The sequence below is a fragment of the Myzus persicae genome, unplaced genomic scaffold, assembly GCF_001856785.1.
Source record: "Myzus persicae strain clone G006 unplaced genomic scaffold, MPER_G0061.0, whole genome shotgun sequence".
NCBI lineage: Eukaryota > Metazoa > Arthropoda > Insecta > Hemiptera > Aphididae > Myzus > Myzus persicae.
Genome location: NW_019100913.1, coordinates 1,142,201 through 1,157,947, shown reverse-complemented (window position 1 = coordinate 1,157,947; position 15,747 = coordinate 1,142,201). Strand labels below are relative to the sequence as shown.

General features: G+C 35.9%; 1 protein-coding gene across 1 annotated transcript in view; it reads right to left on the bottom strand.

Moving 5' to 3' along the window:
- Window positions 1-15,747, bottom strand: part of LOC111026744 (merozoite surface antigen 2-like) — a 55,229-nt gene that overhangs the window by 17,752 nt on the left and 21,730 nt on the right. Inside the window, exon 2 of the mRNA XM_022304874.1 lies at window positions 4,061-4,100. Coding sequence (XP_022160566.1) covers window positions 4,061-4,100 — 40 coding nt within the window. The remainder of the gene's footprint in view (window positions 1-4,060; window positions 4,101-15,747) is intronic.

The window sequence follows — 15,747 nt, the reverse complement described above, 5'->3', positions numbered from 1 at the left end:
GTGTTAACGGCCAGTTTTTCCTAAAATGTTATGACGAACTACTGCGAGATTTTCAAGGAAATCCCGTAGTTACTTCGAACTACCGAAAGTTTCGAAGTATCGAAAGTTTGAATAAATTATCGAGACTGTGTTTCATTTGACTCTATAGCATTTCAAGGACCGAAACTCCTAGTCATGTAAATAGTTATTGAGGAACACGACCCACGCCAAACGTGAATTTCGATTTTCTCGGCAGAGATAACTTTTCACCTGTAAGTGGGGTTTTCCACGATCCGGAAGTTTTTCGTGGAACAAGAACACGAGACCGGTCAGGAATAATATTTATAATGTTTATAATAATATCGAATTCGATTTTTGGGGGCCTTTTAAAGCGCACCGGGCCCAGGTGACGACGACTTTCGAATATCAGAGGGTTAGGTAAAACCGAGCAGCGACTCTGCTGTTTATTTTTTACTGCCGTACACCATATTATGCGTGAGTGATGAAAATAATATATTGAAAACGACGGACAGCTCATCTTTGTCCGACACAAGATACGTGTGATGGCGCGAAACCGCCCGTCGTATATTATACACATGAGGTACCACATGCGAGTAGACGACCACCGCGCAATAATGATAAATTACAATATATATATTATTATAAAATAATAATGAAGTACGACGCCGCTCCGGTTCAACAGTGTACATATACCTATATATGCATAGGTAACTATATCGTAAAAACGCGAGTTCTGATCGCCCGGAGGCCACCCTCTGCCTATATATAGGACCATTAACGCGAGAGACCATCTACGCGTATTTAATATTACCGGGTTATGCGTACATAGAGGTGGTATTAAAAAAAAAAAAAATAAATAAATAATAAATACCTAAATAAAACGAGTGTTTATTGATTGCTTGTTGCGCCGGGAAAAAAAACAGCGTCGGGCGGCTTCCAAGATGGGATTTCTTTTTTTCTCGCCGAGTCCTCGCCGTTCTCACACCTATAAAGCGCGGCGGCTGCTGTTGCGAGGGCGGTCTGCAACACCCAAACCCGGCCTGTCCCAATACTGTTCGCATTTATTACCCAATAATGAGTTCCCGTCACCGTCGGGTTTTGGTTTTGGTTTTTTTTTTTACTTCTTCTTTCCGTACACATTTATTATTATCTATTTACTTTTACGACGACGTCGGCGGGGCGCAAAACTGGACGCACGTGCGTCCGACTTTTCGGTGGACGCGTATAAAAAATTCACACGGCGGAAAAATTATCTCGTACAATATATTACCCATCGGGTTACCAGCCGTTTAAGTGTACATACATCATATCGTGCTTATATATCGTGTTAGTTGCACCTTACGTCTTTTCACTTCTCCGAAACTCCGCTTTTTACGATTATTTACATAATTTTATTATTTACCTATATATATATTATCATTATTATATCGTGATGTGGATAAACAATGTGCGCCCGTCTTAAGCGACCGGAGGTATTAACGTAAATTATTATCGATCGCCGCCACGTCACTATATTATTTATACTATAATATTTTTTATCGATATTGTACGCGCAACCGAATACGATTCTTTTTACTATATTATGTGCATAGACCGATATCAACGATGACGTCCTGTAGAGTGCGTATAATGTATGACGTTATGTCGTAAAAATGTTTTTTTTTTCGGAATCATCAGACGTTTTCGAGCACTAGAAAATATGTCTAAACGCTTGTCCGATACTTAATAGTAATATATTATACTATATAGTGTGTAAACTTACACTACACGATACACTTGAAATTCTTCATGTTCGTTTAATTTAGAAAAGATTATAGGTTCCGAAAATGGAGAAAAAAAACTACATAAAACTACATGGTACTTTAACTAGTGGCACTAATAATGGTATAAATATGATCAAAAGTGTGAACTCGACCAATCGGCACCGATATTAAACTGGTTTTTGAACGAATCCTTATATACCTACACGCGTTGAATTCGTTTCGGCCTAGTCCATAATAAAAACGGTTTTCGAGTCATCCAAACCGTACGATAACAGTTTTAGAAAAAAAAAAATAATTTAACGCCCGGCACCATTAATAACGATTTATGTTTGTTTTTACGACTGTGTATACACGCGGAAAGTACTTCTTCGAGAATATTCCCGATCGGTAAACAAACATTTAATTATTATTGGACTACGACAGTCGCTATTTATTGTGATATATATTATATGTCCGGTTCGTTTTAATTATTTTAACCGATAAAATATAATAACATAATAGATGCGTGTCGGTCATTTGCATAGACTTCGTAGCAGGTATATATATATAATATCATTGTAGGTGTTGTCGGCTATTTTTATTGCCAAGCTTGATAAAAAAAAAAAAATATCTAACTGCTAATGGGTGTCGTATTTCAAATGTCGATAATATATTTTAGAAACCAGAAAACATACGCACATTATTGATAAATTAAATTCGAGAAGTCGGCTGGCGCCCGTAACATAATACATCGACACATCGTGTATATACACGGCTGTACATATGCACAACAGGTTGACTATCACAGTAGGTACGTTATACGAATAATATTATCATCGCTTATACATTGTTGTACAATACCCCGACCCAACCCCGGTATGTATATATAATATATATATTTTAGAGGTATCAAGGAAAACAGGAACGTACGAATTTTAGAAATAGCCTCGTAGACATTTTATATTTTTATCCCTGAACACTATTTTTATACAATTGTAGATAGGCGAGATCAGAGGTGATGTATATACGTTGTACGTATACGAACTAAGAATATCACAATCAGAGTTCGGTTGGTCGCAGTCGGCATCAGGTGCTTTAATAATTATAATAATGCATTAATATCTGGTCGGCGAAAACGTACGGTCGATACACTGCTGCCCATCGTTTAACATTTGCCCGCAGTTAAAATTATTAAATCAATCGATACTAATTTACGTTAATCGACGTTACCACGGCAATGTCCATCAATTGAGAACGCGGAGACTGCAGCGCAATACGTGTACGTAATAATAATATGTCGTCGTGGCTTTAATATTATTTCCTCGCCGTATACCTACACGTATATGTAAATCGTTCTGTCGTGTTCCCAAGTCCCGTGCCCATTATCATAAACGATGATATCGAACATATGCAATATTGTGTACGTGACGTCTATATTGGTACACGTCGTACATATAATATTACTGCTGTAGACGGTCCTTCATAAACAATGTTGTTGTTATTATTGTTATACTATGCTTGAATGGAAATATGCAATGAATAATTTTTCGTAGATTTTTAATAAGTCTTGACGGCAGTTAGAGCAAAATAATATTATACGAACAAACGCGCGTTTCATTCTTCAAGATACCCAACATTTTATGAATATTTTGCAACATTATTATTTTTTATCATTTAATAATGTATGATTGTTTTATTGCTTGACAATCTGGCAATCGTGATTGGCAATCAATGATAACCCCCAACTGGTGTTTTTTTTCAGTGAATGTTGGTTTTAAATATTCTAATAGAGAGTATTTGATTTTTTTTTCTTAGATAAATTATTATTGCCTATATCATCGTTGTCGTTGCACTTTTCGTTGAATTGGAATATCAGTTCAAATATTACGTACTGTTTTTTTCTTAATTTACACACAGCAATAATTAAAAATTTATATGAATAATAATAATTGTAATCACGAATCTCGATAAAGATTTACTAACAATTAATTAATATTTTGTTTTTTTTTAATTTGCGAAACATGTGCTCTTACAAATGTTTGGGTTCTTAATGCATATTTCTACAAAATTGTAATGCATGTAAGCGAGTGCATATTGAACAATTCTATAGTTCAGAATATTTACTAATATTATGTACATTAAACAGCCCTATACCTGACTACCGTCAAATAGGTACCTGTAAATTATAATCAGTTTTCTAATTGAATTTTGACTATAATATATTGTTATATCGCGTCCAAAAGATTATAAATTATAATATAATTATAGGCCTATATATAATGGTCTACGATAAAAAAAAAACGTGCACCACTACTCACCATTAATAGAACGAAAGCACTCTGGATTATTTTTGTTAACCTGAAACGAAAAAAAATACAATTAATAAAACGTCGATATTTGATAGGGCATTGTAATGAACATAATGTTATACTATTATATCCATTACTATAACCACATTAAATAAATAACAAATATTATTATCGATAGCGTATTGTATTATTGTAAAAGTTGTTAATTTTTAAATAAATGCCAGCGCGAAAAGGATCGAAATTCGTTCTATACAGACGTACAGTTCCGTGTTGACGGCGCCAACAATTTCGCCGGCGTTTCGTTTAGGCAAAACATGCACCATAAACGACTTGATGTGAATTCATTTGGCATGCGCTTAGACTTTAGGCGAACACGGGTGATGAGATTTCTAGATTTCTTATTCCTTAAACCTTAGACAACGTATTTTATTATATTCGATGTACACAAGAAATCCATTGGTACTAGCACATATTTACATCGCAGGAGCAGAATTTCATAGTTAATTATCGTTATATTTTAATTATTACTATTATTCTGCACAATATAGTATATCGCATCGTAATGCTTGCATTATCTACATATATATTATAATTTATTACAATACGATCGCAATGGCCTGCGGAGACTTGTTCCACGAATAAGTACAGACTAAAAAATATATAGGTGCGAGAAACTAACAAAATCACCACAACGCGCATGCTTATTACCGCGTGACAAAAATATAGAATAGAAACCGGTTGCTATTTCATAACTCACTTTATACGCAAACAATTTTAATAAATCATCATACAATTTATGTAAAAGTGAAAATATTAAAAAATATAAATAATACGTCGCTTGATTTATTAAAATCACATGTCACTTAATGCCCGTGCAAACGGGTTTACTACCTTATAAAATAATTAATACACAATATGTTGTATACATATATAATTATATACAAAATGTTTTAATGAAATTTGTTCGCGAGGTGAATAATTCTGCGTTCGGTATAGGTACATCACAACCTACCATGTTTAGATAACAAATATTATAATAGGACGTATTGTAGATATATTATATTAGTATAAGATAACGTAAGTACTCGGATTGTCGCAATACGATTTCTTATTGTTTTTATTTGGTAGGTAGGTACTAAACGGCTGAAAGGTAAATTAAAAAACCGTTTTCGACTGTAGCAGGCTCTTATCGATTTTCGACATTTAGATATTGATACTTAATAGAAGTCGGCAGGTTAGTCGGCGGTAATGTATAGTCAGCGGTAATGTATATTATAGGCATACTATTATTATTATTTTATCGAATTAGGCATGAAAAATAAATATACTGCAGACAACTATACAGGTACGCACGTTGTTATTTATAATGGACGCCGTCGTCGTAGAAATCGATTAAAATATTCGATAGCCGAAAGCTCGAGGCCGTTTTAGGTTTTTTACATATTATAATATACACATACCGGCGCGAATAGGATAAACGCGTGTGGGATTTGAAATATTTTTTACTCGCGCAAACGGTTGTCGTACGTATTATATTATTATTATGGGCGTAATACATAAGTATATATATATTTATATTATATTAACACAATACGCGCATTGTGTTATTATATTATACACACACACTCACATCAGACTATAATAATATTGTACTCGTAAACGGCACACGTGTGTGTGTGTGTGTGTGTGTGTGTGTGTGTGTGTGTGTGTGTGTGTGTGTGTGTGTGTGTAAAGCTAACGCCGTTCGAACAATCGAATAATACGTATACAACGTCTCGCGGGGGACATATGGCGAAAAGAAACAAAAAATCTGAGAGAAAAAAACCACCTGATTTATCGTTTGAGTTTCGTTTTTCGGCGGCAGAGACTTCCCACGGCGGTCTCAGGTACAATATAATATTATATATTATTATGTTCTCCGACGGACACCTCGGCACCCATTCCACACTGTCCGTCAAGTGCTTTTTTCGGCCCAGTCGGCGCCAGTGTTTAGCATAATTTTTATTATTATTGTATTGGGTTTTGTTTTCCCACAATTTATTGAGAATTAATTTGACTTTTTTTTCGACTATCCAACAATACTATAATCGTCCGAATCTCGCACACGGTGGATGACGTGACATGTTAGTGACTCTCCACCAAACTAGTCGTCACAAATGCAGTAACTACTTATTTATTATGATATAATGTAGTTACTATTATTATAGTAATAAAGTCTCCAAAATACGAACCATATAATTTTTAACAACTATTAACTATAACCTATAGGTAACAGATCTAGAAAATCGGTAACTATAAAATGTTTTATATTTTAAGAAGCCTATACGTAATTTAATAACTACTAGTCCGTTATATCGACTATTACAGTGGATGAAGTAATTTTCTTAAGAGAAATATTTTTAATTTTCTCACCAAATTTGTTCACTTAACTGTGCGATACTCCAAAAAATGCGTTCAAAAATTAAAATGTAAAATATATAAGTTTGTAAAATCGTTCACACTGCAGGCGTGATCGTGATACATACGTCATTTTTTATCATCAGTAAAAACGGAATAACTTCAGTCGTTTACGTCAACAATGTGCTATTACGTCTAAATCGATATAAATATTTGCGGATATACTAATTACTACATGTCCATATAGTTTATACGGAATATTGGGACAAACTTTTAAAACGATTCATTTCAGAAAAATGGAGATTTCACATAAACTATTCGTATTCAAAGTAAATAATAATTTATCGAACTCCCGCGTCTTCTCATCCCAACTAAACGATTATATGCTTGTTTATTGGAGGTAAATTAACGTTTTTTTCCTCCATGGTAAGATAGTACCTACCTCCTGTTCATATACAATATAGAAGTCCGTGAGTATACTTATGTAATGCCGCCTTGAAACGATGTTTTTTCATCGAAACGTTTTGATGTTGTTATAAGTAAGACCATAATAATCTTTGCTGCATAGGTATACGTCAAATAAGGCAATAAAAAATACATTCGGGTTGTATACGTATTTCTATGCCGGTTTAATTCTATTTAAATTCCAATAAATTATTCGCGAGTATCCTCCGACGCTAATTCTATAATATATAATAATACCGTATTATATATACATTAAAAACTATTAATATTTTGAAACGCAGCCAATGTGTAGAAAAATTAAAATACCGAGAGAACAGTAAAAAAAAAAAAACGTTACAAATATTGCTGTTGCCAAACAGAATAAATAATAAAATAAAACATCAAAGTGATCGAACAGCGCCGCTTGTGGCGCTTAATGACTTCCTCGTTGAAAAAGTAAAAACAATTGATACAAATAACATCTATAATATTATAATAATCGCGAAAAGAAAAACAAAAATACGGTGTTCTTTGCAAACTCCATTCCCGTCATGAACTATAGTAATATGTACTATTGTATTATGATGAGCGATAGTAAAATATTATTATGTCTAGAACTGTGGTAAAAATGACTAAATATCTATTTTAGTGAATAAAATAATATTAATTAATGCACAATCAAAAATAAAAACAAATATTATTAATGTTGTACAGTCTTCATTAATTCACAGGGAAAATATTAAAACGATTCTGCTAGTACTAAAAAAAATTTAAAAACTACCTACCTACTAAGCGCGTTTTAATCGTTATTATTATAATTTACATTATTTACCGAATGTTAAATGTTGTAAATCAGTTGGTTTATTTTTTGTATAATAAAATTTTATTGGTTGTAAAAAAGTTTTTTAGGAAGTGTTGATCAGTCGTATTTGAATCTTGAATGAAATAAGTGTAATACTTAGGTTTACATCAAAATTGTGTGGTTGGGGGAGGGGGAATAATTCTAACCACGGCTCCCTGATCATAGCATAGTATTATGTGTAAGACGTAAGTATACCTACTATACGATGATATCAGATTAAAATATTATTACCTAGCATTCGTTCGGGTGGTCGTTGTTGTGTTTTAGTCCGCGAATGCGTATACTTAAGCAGCCCAAACCTACACACACACACACACACAAACACGCGTTTGTTTCATAATCGAAAACAAGGAGCGAACGCCTCGAGCGCAAATCGTTTTTACGGTCTGAAACTACAGAGTAAAAAAAAATAGTCGTGTGCGGTATAGTAATAGAACGCATGGTGTGAGGCCGATTAAGAAAATATAACAAATCGAAAAAATGACGAAGCCGAGCGCAATCGATTGCCGATAAACCGCGAATATACGCTGTTGACATTTCGATTCCAAAGTGCATAGACATTTCGATTTCATAGTGTATTGACATTTCGATTCAAAAATGCATAGACATTTTGTAACACGTGTTACCGCCAAACCGGTACAGGTATGCATGAGAAAAATAAACAGAATATCAGAAAACACTTTTTAGGTTTTATTGGCAGCCGACTATGGGAGGTGGTTAACCGGGAGGTACGAGCGTTTTTCATTAACGTCGGGGGGCCAAACTCGACGATATTTTGATATAAGCGGGGAGCGTTGCAAACTATTGTGCAAGAGGTCCAATCGATCACGAGCAAACGCCGAAACTGGTTTTGGTTATGTAGTAGCACAGTCGATAAAATTATTGGTACATTATTGATTACCCATTACAATAAACTACAACTACTGTAAATAAATTGCACCCTGCAATAACCGTATGCGTCTGAGTGCAAACAGCTGATGCCACTGCAATGAATGTTTGGATTTTTGATCTCTCGGCACCGTCGGGCGCATAGACGATCACTCCACCGTCTCGTCGATTTCGATATAGTGCATAACGATATTACATTACTCATTATTGTCGTTATAATGTAGGAAGTCGTCGTCAGAGTATTCATACGCGTTTCCCCCTGTCGAATTATCACGCCGAGGCACGCATTCCTCTCGCCGGGCACATAACATTATAATAGGTAATACTACACATCATACCTATATCTACGTGAATTTATGACACAAACATAATTAATATCGGTTCAACGAGTTCCCCCGCTGGTCGCCGCCACACACACCCCCGGCCCAGCCGCGTAAACCGTTCCGAGTGTGTCGATAATGAAAACTACCAGTACCAAAAAATAAAAATAAAAAATAAAAAATAAACTCTTATAAAAATCGATGAGATAATATACCGACGGGGAGGGGAGGGCCGCGATTGGATGTATGTGGACGAGAGAAGGAAGAAGAGGAGAAGACGGAGGAGAAGAAGGACCGCGCGCGAGAGATTATGAGAATCGATAAAGAACTGCGGCGGCGCTACAACAGGTTTTTAATCTACTCTGATAGATCCATTATAAAATGCTTTAACACGGTGTGAAATGAAAGCTTGTCGTCGAGTTAATAATACAGCAGCGTCCCGTACGACCGGCGCGATTCGAATGCATACAATATAATATGATGTACTATATATATATATATATATATATATAACATAGTGCATATACCCGTGTCGTATCCACACACATACACACACACACACACACACACGTATATTGTGTGTAATGTAATGTGTTATGACTTATATAATACGGTACAGACGATAAACGCCGTACGCGGACATGCGCCCACCGCGAGCCGGTCAAAAGTATGATAATAATATATTTTAACGCGCATGTAGTACCCGTATAATATTATTATGATGATGTATATTACATATTGTGTATAATAATAATAATAATAATAATGTAATGTGTATTGTATTTTAGACGGTCGTCGTTTTTCTCCTCCACCCTCTCCTCTCCCCGTTTTTCGTTTTTTTTTTTTTTTTTTTTTCGTTTTCGGTGGCGGGGTCCGAGCCTGCCGGATAGCGAAGGAGATAATGATCGGTTCGCGTTCGTCGGATTAATAGCGTATCGATGAAAACGAGTCTGTCAACCGGCCGACGGCGGCGGCCGACCAGATGAGAGAGGCAGAGAGTGGAGAAAAAATACCGAAACATGTGTTTATAATAATAATAACCTATTACGGTGTCTTAATGATTTTCAATTATTATTGCCGCGAACCGTACGGGCTAATAAATCGTGATCAATCAAACTATATTATAATATTATGCACGCGCGCGCGCTCCCGCTCGTTTCGGCCGACCGGCGATCGTCGTCTTCGTACCGCGGACTTCCAAAAAAAAAAAAACAACAGCAATACACGTCCTCCTCTAAACGTAATAACAACCGTGAATGCGTATAAATAAAATTATTATTTTCCATTCCGTGCACGCGATATACGCGCGGCGTGGTCAGTCCACAACAATAATAATAATATATAATAATAAAGTCGACTACCGTTTTCACGTCTCGTCCAATATGGCGTTTTAATTTTTTTTTTTTTTTGTGTGTTTTCCACCTTTCCGAACGGCACTCGCTCCGCACGACCCGATTGTGTTCCGCCGCCGACGCAATATTTACGGACAATGGACCGAATTTCGTATGATAATATTATAAGAGCGCCGTATACAGAGGTTCATAAATAATTATATATTCTGAATAAAGTGTCCCTGTGCCGGTCGTTCTCACCCTCCCCACAGACCCCTTGCCTCCACCGCCGCCGACACGGTCCGCCGCCCATATAATAGCTGTGTGTGATGTCCGTCGATCGCCGCTGCTGGATATAATATTATTATGGTCGCCGATCCGAGAGCGTCCTTATTTCGTTTTCGGAATTCGTGTCTTGCACCTGCACCGCAATTTTTTCCACTCCTACTGCTACTCCTTCGCTCCTGCGGACTTTATTCACGCCACTATTTTTTTCTCTCGATAATTTATGTGGATTTACACGGCGGAACGCGGAACCCGTATATACCTATATTATTATGAATGAGACCGCTGGCCGATGCACAATACGATATATTGTAAGACGACTGTAGTTATATACGAATGTCGACGACGATAATATTATGGCGAATGGCGATCGGAGAGTGGAAAAAAATGTGCATTCATACCGATAAATTAACAGTCGTCGAGGGACTTCATAACCGGACGGCGTGTTGCATATCCCGTGGGTGCGCATTATATTATATTGTAGTGGTCACGCGGTATTCCTATAATTATTATACTTCACGCACCGGGTATGCAAGTGTACGAATCTCTCAGGACGCGGCGACGACGATGGTAATAATAATATTATTTTATCGTTTCGGCATTATACGCGATAAATGTTGTAGGTGGTCATTAATTTCCCAACGGACTGCTACTTTTCTGTCTGCGGACCGTGAATTCGATCGCTATAATTCGGCTGTAGCCGCCGCAGTCATTAACGATCCTTTGGAGGGGAAATAGCTGTTTTTCCCCGTTTGTACAGACACAAAGCACAGCGTCAGGTAGCGACCACTTACCTATATTATGTGAACGGATTTAGTTCGTATACAATACCACCAGACATAATATTATAACGCATTGGATTACATTTTTTTACTTAAAAAAAAAAAATTAATACGAGTATCGTAGAAATAGTTTGAGAGTCTTCCCGTCACACTACGTTAAAATCTGTTATTTATGGTGTAATGTCATTAATGTATTATACGCGCCACGTTCAAAGTTTCGGTATCGAAAGGGTGCAGTGCAGCAGGTTAAGTGAACCGTGTTTATTTCTGGGCTGCAAATTAATTATAACCGGTTTGGAGTAATGGAAATTTAAATTAACGTTTTTTCATAATCATTATTTTAGTTTGAATAGAACAAAAAACACAGTTTTTTGACTTGTTTACATGAAATACCACTTGACTACAAAAAAAAAAAAAAAATAATGAAAAAATAACGACAAAATATACAAAACGAACAATATGGTGAGTAATTATTATAATATTGTTATCATCCATTGTTGAAACAAACCAGCATGTCTAAGAGAAATGCCTTTGAATGGGATTGGCAAGAGCGTTTAGCGATTTCGTTGTGAACAGTTCGTGCGTATTAAATATATATTGTTAAAACCAGACGGAAGTTGAACTAAAAATATAGTCAGACTTTCGCATTAATTATATTTAAATGAAAAAAAAATCGAAGTCACACCTATATAATACATATAAACGACGAACTACGCTAATTAAAAAATTAATTGCCCGCAGTCAACGAGTCTTGGTTTTGTATTATCGGTACCCTAAAGCTGGAACATAACTATTCTGAGGGTGAAAGTTCGAGGTAGGCAAATGAATAAGCCATCCTATGAGAATCTAAATATAGTTTACCTTTTCCAATTGCCAACGACACTAGAGGGGGGGGGGGTGAATAAATGACACTTTGATACGAAAAACTCAGGTACCTATCTTAATAAACGATTATTGTTGCCGACACTATCATATGGCGTTTTCGTCATTATCACCTGTATTGCAATAATATTATATTTTTTATTATAGTCTTTATCTGCCGATTGATGTTTTATTTTCCTTTCGACGCAAACGCGTTCGAGTTTACGACGGTTGATATCGTTCAATAATAAAATAATATTATATTGTATGTTATATATTGTATAGAGGCACCCGCGAGTGCGCATAAAAATTAACTTAACGCATAATAATATTATGCATTATTGCACCCTGAACAGCAGTCGCCAGGCTGACAGTATGGCTCTGCACGGCAATGTTTGAATTACTCCATTTCGAACATCGGGCTCTTGCAGACACTGCTATTGTTATAGCTTTGATCCTGTGAATCGGTTCGTTTACTTTCAGTGTCGTCTTGTCCCGAGGTCTTATTATTGTCGTTTTGTCGTCTTGTCATGTTTTGCTCACGTCGTTATAATAATATTATATCCTCATCTTCACTATATTATATAGGTACCGTGGTACGTGGTAGGCGGTACGTGGATGTCTGTGTCATCGCAGTTATTTATTCTTTCTGTCGCTTTTTTCGAGAGAGTAGTGTGAGAACAATATAATAGGTACGATGTTGTGCACAATACGCGCGCGTTATCCGACGGAAGCCACCGCGAATCAAAAGTCGCGAATAACATTGTTACGACCGTATTTTTAATGTACGTTTACGTGTAAAAAATGTAGGTATACGCCCGTGCGTTTGTTTCTTTATTTTTTTTTAATGTAAGCTCGGAGATAATATGATCGCGTGTGTGCCCTGCAGTGCGAGTGTGCCATAATCGCGTGGTCGGACCTCTCGCGCGGACGTCGCGCCGCCGAGAGTCGTCGAGCCGGGCACGGCTGGCGCCACCGTCCCGCAGCCGGCAATAGCCGCCGCGGAGTTTATTGCCTGGAAAACCTACACACGCGTGCGCGAGACGACCGCGAAGACGATGTGACGGGAGAAAATATATTATAATAATATAAATAATAATAGTATAATACGCCCCGCGCGTACACATAAACCTAATATTATTATTATTATTATTATTATTATTATTATTATTATTATTATTATTATATTATAAACGTTTATTATACGTATTATTATATTGTAATTTATTTTCCTTTTACGGGTATTCGTTTTCCTTCGGCCGCCGCATACAAATTTCGAAACGCGATGGATTGTTATTATAATTAATGTGCTGCACACGTCGCGGTCAGTATCGTATTTTTCGTGGCGATAAAAGGGTGGAGGAACCCGTGAGATTTCGTGTTCGCAATGTGCACAATGTAGTGTTGATTAACTATATTTTTGTACATACCGGATTAAGCCACGGCAAATATAGTTTAAATATTTCATATTATAATTGTCTCTCTCGTACTCTCGTTGTATTTCAAACGGATGATTAAGAAATACCGGTAAAGCAGAAAAATGTGCTTAAAATTGAGTTTTGGACTACAAAATTAACATAGAAAAAAAATATAGGTAACGACTTTCTAAAGTACCTAGTTAAGTATATTGGTAGTATAGTTATTTAGAATAGTTACCCTTTTTATGTGTTTATTATACTCCCCCCACTTCCACCGATGTGTTTGCATAATTTGGAAATCGACTCAAATAGCGATTCCTGAGAAAATAATAATTCCTACACAGCGGCACCTCGCCGTTATTTCCATGCACACATAGCCGCGAGCGTAGGTATACCACGAAAAAAATAAGTATGCGATCGTCGTTGGTGCATATACCTAGGTACAATATACTTATTGCGTTTTATTATTTGTAATTTTTATAACGCACTCGAGACAGGCCGTCGAAACCGAAGCTGGTACGAGCACTACACGGCGATATAATAATATAATATTGAGGTGTAACGTTCAGTAAAATATTAATATTATATATATTTAAGGTTTAGAAATAACGCAGACTTATGCGCTGCTGTAACGGTGTAATAAGCGTGGCGGGTGCGAATTATATTAAACCACATGTGCTCGGGCATAGAGACATGGAAATAATATTATTAAGGTGCAGCAGTAAGTAATATTCGAGTAAGACGATATGACAAGTGTGTGTCTGAATTAAGGCGATTACGAGTATTATTATTATTTCTTGTACCGAAGCCTTTTTACAAACTTGACGCGAAAACGCTGCCACTGCTGTATAGTAACGAATGTTCGCGCGGTCAGAAGTCACGGTTTATTGCGAGCGCAAAATCTTTTTCGACATTAAAACTTTTCGGAAAACACATTTTCCAAAGTACAATAACGTGCATGATACAAAGTCTGGATTACAGAATTTTAAGCCGTTCAAATTGTGTCCATCGCAGTTTATTACCACATGAAAAATATCATTTTGTTATTACTCCCGGACTTTGTAGTTGTAGTTTAAAACTATATTACTATTATTTTCAAGAAAAGAGATTTTTAGTATAGCGACCGATGTCGGTCTGTGTGATTGCGTCATTCGACTCCTCAACTAATAATAATATACTAGTTTATATTATAGTGAATTCGTTGTTTTCAGCTCTTGGCTATGTATTATTATTATTATTATTATTATTATTATAATGGTCTAGTAATATTAAATAACCTTCGGCTTTGAATGATCGTCAATCTCCGCCCTACGGCACATATCCACTAAAAGCACACATTTCTATATGTAGATACCTAAGACACCCGTGTAATCAGACGATATAATATAATATATTATATAAATAGGTATAACATATTATTATAGGCATGTGATTTAAATTACTTGTGCACATTTATACGCATACCGCGACGCCTTATCTCGGCCATTGCATAAACTTTTATAACCCTTTTTAACGTGTCTCGTTTGTGACACCTCTACTAAACGATATTCGTTTACTATCTAAAACAACATTACCTATGCACTATAATTATGATATGTGAGATATGGATAATAACAAATAATTATTTAAACAAATAACAAACACATTTTTTTTCCGGCACTTCGACGTGCGTCCGGAATAGCACGATTATTCTTTGAATGTCGTTTTCAGAAAACGAACGTATAATATATTATAATATTGTGTGTAGCACACAGACACCTAATCGTTATTAATTATCCGAGGGCAAATGTTTTTTTTCTTTTAATCGTTCATGCCGACGAGCGTTTAAAGTATATTATACCTATAGCGTACTGCGTGCGGCACGGAGTTAAAACAAAATATTGTAATTAAAAAATCCGTACGATCAATTTAAACCACCTGACACGATTATATTTCTTATACTATTACCATTATGATTGTTGTTCCAGTGCGTACTTGGTTGATTTTTTTTTTAAATTGTATACACTGTGAGCATGTTGGGTCCTTACGCAACTGCTTCTTCTACCTATACTGTATATTGAAGTAAAAAAAAAGACCAGCAATATTATTTTATTATAATATATAGATGA